General features: G+C 38.6%; 1 protein-coding gene across 1 annotated transcript; it reads left to right on the top strand.

Annotated features, from left to right (window-relative positions):
- LOC135338172 (peroxisomal N(1)-acetyl-spermine/spermidine oxidase-like) lies at positions 1-1,919 on the top strand. The gene has a single exon (XM_064534230.1). The coding sequence runs from the start codon at positions 297-299 to the stop codon at positions 1,407-1,409; it is 1,113 nt and encodes a 370-aa protein (XP_064390300.1). The 5' UTR covers positions 1-296; the 3' UTR covers positions 1,410-1,919.
- Positions 1,920-11,667: the final 9,748 nt, after the last annotated feature.

Below are 11,667 nucleotides of genomic sequence, written 5' to 3'. Positions count from 1 at the left end.
CTCTCAAGAATATCAACTTAGACATCAAGTTGTTGGAAGCCAAGCCATACCCTGGCGGAAGAGCCAAGTCGGTGCCGATACAAGACGGAAAATACTTCACTGAAATTGGAGCGTGTTTTTTGTATTACTTTAACAAAGCTACTAATTTTACTGATTTCTTGGAGAGCCGACAATTGGCATCCAACAAGACTGCTGAATCCCATAATGAAATATTTACTGATACTGGAATTCCAAACATCCATTTTTTGAGCAATGGCGAAGAAATTCAGTTCTCATCAGCCAAACACTATGAAACAATGTTTGCGGAACTTGTGGAGGAATTGTGCCAATGCTATGACAAGAAAGATTGGAATTATGTGATTCGAAAAGAGTGGCCTAAAACGAACAGGACGTATCTCCCGCCTGAAGAGTATTTAGAAGCTCGATATTTTGAAGCTGTTGAAGCCTCTGCTCCAATGCAGCTGCCAACTGGTTGCACTCCTAGGCATATCTACAATCGAATGATTATCTACGAGAGATTCATGAATGGAACAGACCCTGCCAACCTTGATGCGAGCGCTTATGGAGATTACTTAGACCCTGATTGTGAGTACCTACAACGTGCAAACTATTCCGAGATAGTATCGGCCATTTCTAAAGAGCTACCACCCGATACTCTTCAGTGCTCCAACGTAGTCAAGGCGATCAACTGGACTGACAAAGCTGCTAATAGTGAGAGTGATATCCCTCCCATTACAGTTCACTGTGAAAATGGCCAGGTTTATGATGCTCACCATGTGATAGTAACCACGTCATTAGGAGTGCTGAAATTATGGGCTAGTATCAATGAAACGTTTAGTCCCTCTCTCCCGGCAGACAAACTGGAAGCCATATCAAAACTAGGTATGGGCGAAGGATGCAGTGTTTTTTACGAGTTCTCGGCTCCTCTGATTGACAAAAAACATCGAGTTATTGAACTATTTTGGCTGGAAGAAGAGTTGCAGTATCTTTCCAAATATCCGTGGGCACAGTCACTCGATGTAATGATTAGACAAAGAGACTCAAACGTATACCTCACATGGTTTGCTGCTGACAAGGCTAGAGGAATTGAGGCTGCCACAAATCAGGAGAGAATCGAAGGAATCAGCTTGGTACTCGAGAAATTCTTGAAAAAACGAATTTGCCCCACAAGAGTAATCATTGGCGCCTGGACTAGTGACCCTCATGTGCTGGGTGTGTATTCTTATTGTGCTAAAGGTAGTGATGAAAAGGATCGTGTCGCCCTCTCTGAGCCGGTTGATGGTTCAACCTCAATGCAGCTGCTCTTTGCAGGGGAGGCCACACATGTATCAATGTATGGAACAACTAATGGTGCATTCGAATCTGGACTGAGGGAAGCTAAACGATTACTAGAACATTACAGTATATAGAAACAGTTTAATTGATTGTACTTGTGCTTAGAACACCCATAACGCGGAGTGTTTCACGCAAACGTTTTCCTATATGCTATTATAAACGGGTACTCATTTTTAGCAATTTGTAATTAACGCTAGATTAAGTAAGCACTAATTAAAATGTATTATGAATCCATCAAAACTTTCTTTTTTCTATTGTACTTTTGTATAATGTACTTTTGAGAGTATGCTAAGCAAGCTAGCCCTATTTTCTGACTCCAAACTTTCCATTCAATCTTAATTGTACATCTTTGAACTAATTATTGTGATACGTTTTACGTTTTGTGTTGTGTCAACTTGTGTGTGCTTGCAAGCACTTGACAAACCACATTTACAACTTCAGACAACCGCACATATTTTGCTTCTTGTCACAGTAGTTTTCTTAGTGTCCTTAGAGGGTGAAGGGATCGAGGGCTTCAGGCTCACGTCCATCCATGCACAGCCATGTACCCTATAGGGTACATGGGATTTGTACCCTAGAGTATCCTGATGGATATAATTATATATTAGTGTCAGAGCACATCAAGGTACACGCATGTATAGATATATGATCATTCCATCTCCATATTATTTATATGTATACTCTTCTACCAATTAACTGCATATTTATGCATGCATGCCAGTGGTGAAGAACCTTGCATGGGTTGATATGATGAGAAATTCAAAATACACTGCACTATAGACATTCTTTAAAGACCAAACTGATGTTGCTATAACCTGATAGATTTAGTAACTGGAAGCAGAGTAGACACTCCTACAAATATATTTTCGGCATTAAATGCATTTGTTAGTGTCATAATTATAACAACTGCATGGCCAAGGATATATAGTTTTGCTTTATACTTGGAATGCCATTGCAGCCTTTTCAGAAGAGTCCGTAACAAACCTGTTCATCGAGTGTTGCTACTCTACTTAGTAGTTAACTCTGCACTAGAACGCTAGCCGGCTATTGGTAGCTGCAAGAGTGAGAAGAGAGCTGCAAGGCTCTGCATGCTGACTTGCAGCCTTAATTAAGACTTGAACTTTTGGCATCGATCGTTTAACAACAATCATCGTCATTCATTTCCCACTCTTTGAGTTTCCCTGGTTTCTGGATTTTGCATGCAATAAAATTAAAAATGTTCATCATGATAATTATAAATTAATCAATGTGTGTATAAAAGCTAGCTATTAATAGCTTTGGCACCTCCACCAGGCATCAGCACCCGTGGTGCTTTCATTGATACAGTTATAATACTATGGAGCCTTATTTAAGGTGGCATGTTTTCACAGGTATAGATTTGTCTGCGATTTTACTGTTTAGCTCATTTTGATGGTAATAAATTCTCTCAAGTTGTGATACTAATGTTTTCATAGCGTTTCTAATTTATACTTGCAAATAGTTTTAATGGCATTATCTGCGAGCAGTACACATTTTGCAATTTTACACTCATTCGCATAAATTAATACCCAGGAAATATGTCACCTTAAGGTATTGTTGGGTTCGTGCGGCAGTTCAAGATTAAGATTAATAACATTCAACTATAGATCAACTGGCAGTATGCACAAAACATATGAGACAGTAAAATAATACTAAGACAACAAAGACAGTGGAGCAGAGGCTCCCATACACAAAAGGCGCCGCTAGGAGCAGGCCACCGGGCTAGAGCACAAAGCAATAAGATAGACCTATACAAAAGAAGTGTTAACTAGTAATAAGAACTTAGCCTCGTTCCCAGGCCTTACTTTTTCTTGCTGTTGTCACTGTTCATCCATAAACAAGACATAGTGAGGCAGCAAGGAAAGAAATGGGCGTACAGTTAAGAAAAAGTAAGGCCTGGTTTGGGAAATCGCGTGATCCACAAGGATTTTTATGAACGTGGGCGATATGTAGCCCACAATCGTGACGTAAGGTATTCTCCCACGCATTCAGAGTAAGACTGTACTGTACTGCACTGCACTGAGACAACCACCAAGCTGTGCTGCAAGTCAGATCAGAGAACCAGCGTGGCCAGCTCTGGTGGCAGTAGCTACCTGCTATATGATAATGATGACTAAGCTATTCTACTATAGCATGTAGAAAGACACAATAGTGATAGAATCTAAACACACAATCTAGACTAGTAGATCATCTAGCTAAGCCTAAGGTATAGCTAGCTATAGTGCTTGCAAACTTCCAGTTCCAAGTCCATGTCCAGCTTGCTGCAGGCAAAGTTTTATTAGTCGTAGACCTCTGCGTGGGCAGTCCAACATCTCTAGCTCAGTATGCCCACGCTCATTTTCACCCTTCTACCACCCTTCTACCCTCACGCGACTTCCCGATACAGGCTCTCCTTTTTCCTAACTTTACGTCTATTTCTTTCTTTATTCCTCCAATTAATACCGTATTTTATCTCATTGAACGAATAATACAGTATTTTATCTTATTGAACGATTGTGATAAAGAACAGAAAAAGGAGAGCCTGTGTAGAGGCTAATAAGAACTCATGATGTGCATGTACAATGAAACAGTAAACAATTACAACACAGGAACAGGAAATGACTAAGTGAATAACTAGCTATCGTAAAGTCATTACAGGTATACTTCATATTGACTTTTTTAGACAGTCAAAAGAGTAGTGTATAAGGGTCCGTGTATAAGTTATGCACCTAATTTCATATCCATGGACCCATGCAGGAGCCTTATCGCATGGGGATTATTCTGAGTATATGCACTCTGTTTGACCTTCTACTATTAGTAAGCTGTTTTTTCCAATTCTTTCTTAGTTTGGTGTTGAAATAGAGCAGTGCGATTGGGTAGGAAATTCCGTGTAAAATGTTGACAAAAGCAAATGCAATCCTGTTTGCAAAATAGGTCCAGCTTCCAAGGTAATCTTCTACTCCCGCTAGTCTTAACACTTCTGAAAATGCTATACCTATCAGATAACCAATTGGTCCATTGCATACAAGTAGAATCACCATCAAAATAGGCAGTAGAAGAAGTTTCTTGTTCAAGTTACTGTAGTCTTGAATTTTTCGCTGTATAGACATTTTCTTAAACAGCTTTACAGACCAAACTGATGTTGCTATAACCGTGGTAGTAGCTGGAAGCAGAGTAGACACAAAATATACTCCTAAAAATATATTTTCGGCATTAAATGCATTCGTTAGTGTAGTATTCTGTATGCATAACAACTGGCAAGGATTTAATGCAGGCAAAACATTTTGCTGAAGGAGTAGAACTGTAGACCAAAATATTGCAACTAGAAAGCTTACTCCAATGCAAGGGATGATCTTTCCGAAGCTGTTCCATCGCTTCTTCCCTCGAAGGATTTGTAGCTGTAGCAAGCTCTGGCAGGTGATTATCAGTACAGAAAAACCAGCAGAGAATGCACCAAAAGACTTCACCAAAGAAACGTCTAAAATGTTGCATATGCAAAATCTGAGTGCGTCTGGTGAAGCTGTTGCCGTAATAATAGTTGCAACAATCTTGTCCACACAAAGCACCAATAGCAAGGAACTGTAGAGCACTGTCAGAGGCTTGTTGCTGAATTTGCTCTTGATAAAGGCTGTGAAGACAGTGAGATTCCAAAATAGTGTTGATGGGAGTATTAATGCAAAGTTGAGGACGATGTCAATAGCTATGAGTGGTTGCCAATAAGGAAACTCTTCAGTGGCATTGCCATTGTCATAGTCACTATAGTCTAGAGACTCCATTTTTCTGAGCCTATGATCGATACGTATACGTATAATTACGTTCCGAATTGTGATCTATTGCATTCTTGTTATTTACAATCAAGTAGGTGTCGTTTACCCCTATTCGGTTAATTGTAGCACATGCATGCAACAGTATACAGTCTCTATAATTTATTGGTTTATACAGCTTGTGTTGATCTTTGCAAGAGAACCGGTAACTGATAGTATGCACACGTGCTTATATTCAATAGGCAATAATAATTATAGTAATTGCTTAATTGAGAATTTAGAGATCATATTGCTATAATTTTTATATGCACACTAAATTGTTCATCATAATGCAAAGCAGATTCCCAAAGAATTCTCTATAGAGAAAAAAAATTGCAATGTGAAATTTGTTACTCGGGAGAAGCACCAAAAAGCACAGGGAAACAAGAAAACGAGAGATCAATACATATAAGACAATCCGTAAGAGCATCATTAACAGTAGATTATATGGCCTACCATGTATTATGTGTGTGATTAGTTAGATCCCTTGAATCTGCGAAAGGCACCTTACAATTAATGACACTGTATTAAATTTTACCGTGAAGGTGGTGAGTAACAAGGGCTGGTGTCTTGTGGGACTGAAAGTAAGAAGAAGGTGTCGACTCTTTTTATATGTTCATAGTCTGTGGTTGCTATACCGTATAGCGCTATATTTTCGAGGCACTAAAGTTTCGCGAATTGACCTCGAACCTCGACATTTTAGTTCCTTGAAAATTTGGAATCATTGTTTACTTCCGGTATTGTAAAGACCTCTCTATAGTATAGGGGTGTGGTAATTTGAACCTCTATCCTCAAAAATAAAGTCTGTGAAATGTTTATTTTAAGCAAGAGAGAGCCATTCACATCAATCCTAAAATTATTCACATGCATGGATAATATAATTTATGGGAGGACAATTATTACTACCTACTACCACTGGTATATAACTAGAGAAAGTGTACCATACAATTTTGATAACTTTGTTTGACTGTACGTGTGAGTTTTGTGATGATGCTCACTATACACGCAGTACAATATTGACGATGGATTGCAAGTTTTGATGATGAGCAAGTATACAAATGATATTCATGACATGCAGTACAAGGACGTGCACACATTTTTACCAGCATTATATACAATTACAATTTGTTAACCAGTAAATGTAGTGACGCATATACGGCTCTCTCCTGCTTGCTTGTTTCCACCCTGCCCCCGTCCAACCCAAGCAACTTACCGTTGAGCAGTTACAGCTGCAATACATACACAAACACACACATGCATGGATGCACACATTTTTCATCAAGCTGTTGGAAGCCAATTAAGCCATAATTATAACTATAATTATAACCGATCATCAGTGCATGCATGGGTAAACTTCCTAATAAGCTGTTGACCAATGAGATCAATTAGTGGTGACGTAAGTATGGTATAAAATACGATATTGTGCGTTGTTCTTGCATAATTAATATTTATACCGTGTGCATGACAAGTAATTTTCACTGGTACAATTTTTCGTAACTGCCCGATTACATATTTTAAATATTCGTACAGCTTAGTGACATAGAACCTATTGTGGTAGATTAAATTTGTAGTTTTAATTTTCGTACGATGCTCTACGAAAAATACGAACATTTCCACCTTACGAAAATAACCTGCTAGATCTATACGGTAGTGCATATGCTTATGCTTTTTCACCCATTATTCTATTCTTTAATTTGATATTCTCATAAAAAACGTGATTATTCCCAAAAAACGTTATAAAATTAGACGTAGCTATATAGCCGGGCATGAACACACACCTTCAGTCATTTTTTGCCATGAGAACGTCGTTATGCAAAACTTTACCAAAAATGGACATTGACACCTAGAAATTTATTACTAAAAATGTATTATGCCGAGCATAATTTATCAGGGCCTAGTTAGTGCATTACCGTGTTAACCACAAAACCAATTCTATAAAAAGGAGATCACTACCACTAAATATCACAAACAAAAAGAGCTGTCAGTTTTTAAAACTATATAATTAGTTATTACACTCTTCTCTTAGCTTTGCATGAACATGTTTAGGACGTGTATAATGATCCTTGAGTCAATCAGGTGGGTTGGACTCCCGAGTATAGAACTGACGTCGAGATGTATAGACACAAGCAATTTTCCTGTGATTATGCTTTCGACTTCCAGAACTAAAGTTGTAGCATTCTTTATGCATAAAGGCAGGAAGTTATCTGATGATTCTCGCATAAAGATTTGCTAAACAAGTATCACTATATACACCACAACATTCCAGCCAGAGCACTTACTCCAATGCAAGAGATGATCCTTCCATAGCTGTTCCGTTGTTTCTTTCCTCTGATAATTTGTATAGCTGTAGCAAGCTCTGGAAAGTAATTATCAGTACAGAAAAAACAGTGGAGAATGCATTGAAAGAAAAGAGAAAAGCTGATGCTAGAATATTGCTTATGCAAAATCTAAGCGCGTCTGGTGAATAGGTTACCATAAATATAGCTGCAGCAAATTGTCTAACCAATATAGTGAAAGTATAGAGTGCTGTTAGAGGCTTGTTACCGAGTTTGCTCCTGATTTAGACAGTGAGATTCCAGAAAGGGAGTAGTACTGCAAAGTTGAGGATTCTCAATAGCTATCAGTGGTTGCCAATATAAGGAAACTCTTGATCGGCCGCACTGCCATTGTCCTATTCACTGTAGTTTAGGGAGGATTCCATTTTTGGAGCTCTTGATAACTAAACTACGTATAATAAATTATTATAGCTGTATGTTAAGTACAATTGACATGTGTGATTCACTACATTTTGCTAACGATTCATCATTGCTGTCATTTGCCACTATTCAAGATCAGTTGATTTACGTGCATGCATGCATCAGGACTGTACACTTAGTTGAAAATGTGTAACATTTTTTGTTTTCAGTGTAATAGATCTAACATAACGCCCATGCATGCAATGATCAAGTACTAGTTGATAGTCGTGGCCGTACATTATATTCACATTCAGTAAGTTGTAATTGGGATTGGCAGAGCGTTTGTATGGGGTGCCGTGAAAAAAACGTGATGTGTCAAAACTGCATGTTTAAGAAATCCACTTTACTGTATATGGATCTCACGCTTTAGTAAATTGTCGTCCTGATTTACTAAATTGATCTTACACTTTACTAAATTACTACAGTCATGGCCGGTGAAGTTGGAGTGGCCTTACTGTGATGACTTCCACGTCCACTCTGTTTGACTTTCTAGTAAGATATTTCTTCCAGTTTTTTCTTAGCTTGGTATTGAAATAGAGGAGTGTGATTGGATAGGACACTCCATATATAGACAGCTGCAAAAACCAAACGACATCCTCCTTGTAAAATAGGCCCAATTTCCAAGGTAATCTTCCACTTCCGCTAGCTTTAACACTTCAGAAAATGCTACACTTGTCAGATAACCAATTGGTGAACTGCATACAACTATAAACACCATGAAAATAGGCATAAATAAAAGTTTTTTATTCAAGGTATTGTATCCTTGAATATTTGGCTGGATAGACATTTTCTTAAATAGCTGTACAGACCAAACTGACGTTACTGTGACGATGGTAGAAGCGGGAAGCAGTGTAGACACAAAATAGGAACCTATGACTAATTGTTCGGCTTCCGAAATTGATGTACTGTTCTGTGTGCATAATGGCTGGCAAGGATTTGATGATGCTGGTAGAAGGATGCTCTGAATAAGTGTATCACTACATACCAGAACATTCCGACTAGAAAGCTTTCTCCGATGCACTTTTGTAGCTGTTCCATCGTTTTTTCCCTCTGATGATTTGTAGCTGTAGCAAGCTCTGGAAAGCGATCACCAGTGTAGAAAAAACATTGCAGGATGCATTGAAAGAAAAGAGAAAAGAACTCGTTAGAATGTCACATATGCAAAATCTGAGCAAGGATGATGAAATGGTTGCCGTTAAAATAGCTTGAGCAAACTTGTCCAAACATAGTACCAACAGTAAGGAACTGTACAGCACTGTTAGAGGCTTGTTGCTGAGTTTGCTCTTGATCAGGGCTGTGAAGACAGTGAGATTCCAGAGTAAGTTAATGGGAGTAATGGGAGTAGTACGGCAAAATGGATGATAATCGCAATAGCTACGAGTGGTTGCTAGTATGGAAATTCTTGAATGGCACTATTGTAATCACTGTAGTTGAGAGGTTCCATTTTCTTGAGCTCTTGATTATATCAATTTATTATTCTTATTGTACAACCATGCATGTACATTCTTGCTATTTTCATCGTTTACTTGCATGGGACAGGAATGTGCAGGAATGTGTGTGTGTGTGTGTGTGTGTGTGTGTGTGTGTGTGTGTGTGTGTGTGTGTGTGCGTGCGTGAGTGCGTGCGTGCGCGCGCGCGTGTGTAGACTGCTACAGCTGCTCAAGGATCAATGAAGTGCAAGTAAGAGTTTCTTTTAGGCTTCTATAGTCATGTTTTCTTCATGGATTTGCAAAATAATGCTTCGTTCTCGAGTTATGCCTAGTTTTGCTTACTTGGAATGCCATTGCAGCCTTTCAGAATAGTGCGTAGCAAAACTTGTTCACCGAGTGTTGCTATACTCTACTTAGTAGTTAGCTCTGCACTAAACGCTAGCTACTGGTAGTAGCAGAAGCCACATGAACGGAAGGTCAGGCCACACCCAACTACACATTACCATACAGAGGGTAATTTTCGTGGGGCAAAATAATTCGTGGTTTTCGTGGTTGAAGGTCTGACCACGAATATTTTACCCACGAATAAAGTTTACCTTTACCTGCAGTGCAAGCTCCAACCACGAAAATATTACCCACAAAATGTCTCAATATTGCTGAACCACGAATATTTTGTCCCCCGAAAATTACCTGCTATGCGGTATAGTCTAAAGCATAATTAATGAATTTTCCATTAGATTTTATCATTGGTCATATATAGTTATACTATATACATGTATAATGCTTGATAGTCTGTTTAATTTGTCACTTCATGTGCATGGCAGTTTCCAAGTCCACTCTGTTTGACCTCCTGGTATATTGTTTCTTCCAGTTCATTCTTAGTTTGGTGTTGAAATAGAGAAGTGTGATTGGATACGACACTCCTTGTAGACAGCTGACTAAATTAAATGTCATCCTGCGTGCAAAATAGGCCCAGTTTCCAAGGTAATCTTCCACTCCTGCTAGTCTTAACACTTTTGAAAGTGCTATGCCTATCAGATAACCAATTAGTCCATTGCATGATATCAAAAAGACCATCAAAATAGGCAATAGCAGAAGTTTTTTGTTCAAGTTGGTGTAATGTTGGGTTTTTTGCGGGATAGACATGTTCCTGAATATCTGTACTGACCAAACTGACGTTACAATGACTGTGGCAGAAGCTGGAAAGAGTGTAGACACATAATAAGCTCCTGCGAATATGTTTTCGATTCCACTGGAAGTTTTTAGTGTATTATTTTGTATGCATGACGACTGGCAAGGATTTGATGATGCTGGCAAAATGTTAAGTAGCAGTGTAAACCAGAACATTCCAGTTAGAAAGCTTACTCCAATGCAAGGGGTTATCTTTTTATAGCTGTTCCATTGTTTCTTTCCTCTTATAATTTGTAGCTGTATCAAGCTCTGACAAGTGATTAGCAGTACAGAAAAGGTAACGAAGAATGTATCGCAAGCGATGAGAAATGCAGCAGCTAGAATGTTGCATATGCAATATCTGAGCACGTTTGGTGAAGCTGTTGTTGTAGTGATAGCCACTACAATTTTATCCATACAAAGCATCAATAGCAAAGAACTGTAGAGCACTGTTAGAGGCTTGTTGCTGAGTTTGCTCCTGATTAATGCTGTGAAGACAGTGAGATTCCAAAATAGTGTTGAGGGGAGTATTACTGCAAAGTTAAGGATAATCTCAATAGCTACGAGTGGTTGCCAATATGGAAACTCTTGAGTGGTACTATCATTGTCGTAGTCACTATAGTATAGAGAATCCATTTTCTTGAGTTCTTGTGTATAATAAATTTCAATCTATAATTATAAAAGAGATAAGTGTGACTTTTGCATTCTTGCTATTCTCGGCACTGTATAGTTGTCGTTCACTCCTATTCATCTAGCTAGCTTTAAGTATCAGGACTGTTTTGGCTGAAATTACTTTAGCTATTAAATAATCGGGAATTGTACTTTTAAATTTACGATTGACATTATTTTATTCACTATAGATAGTAATTGGGCGTGGCTCGACCGTTCCTGACGGGAGGTCGGGTTGCAAACTTATCTGGGAATTGTTCTGCTGCATTATGTAACACTGCTATGAATATTATTCTTTTCAAGTGGGTGTTAACCGACATGAACCACTGACACTGTGAACGTGGTTCACAGTCGCATGAATGAGTCAAAGAAAATCCAGCTCAAAAAAATGTAGATTGTCAGCACTTTTAGTATAGACTCTAGCTCTAACACAGGAAATGCATGTATTGTGTCATGCATTTTCTTTGCATGCATGAGTACCTGCATGGCTTGAATTACATTGACTTCCTCTGTCATTCCTGACCTAAA

This window comes from Halichondria panicea, chromosome 7 (genome assembly GCF_963675165.1).
Source record: "Halichondria panicea chromosome 7, odHalPani1.1, whole genome shotgun sequence".
NCBI lineage: Eukaryota > Metazoa > Porifera > Demospongiae > Suberitida > Halichondriidae > Halichondria > Halichondria panicea.
The sequence above is the reverse complement of the archived record's forward strand: the minus strand, read 5'-3'. Positions and strand labels throughout refer to the sequence as shown.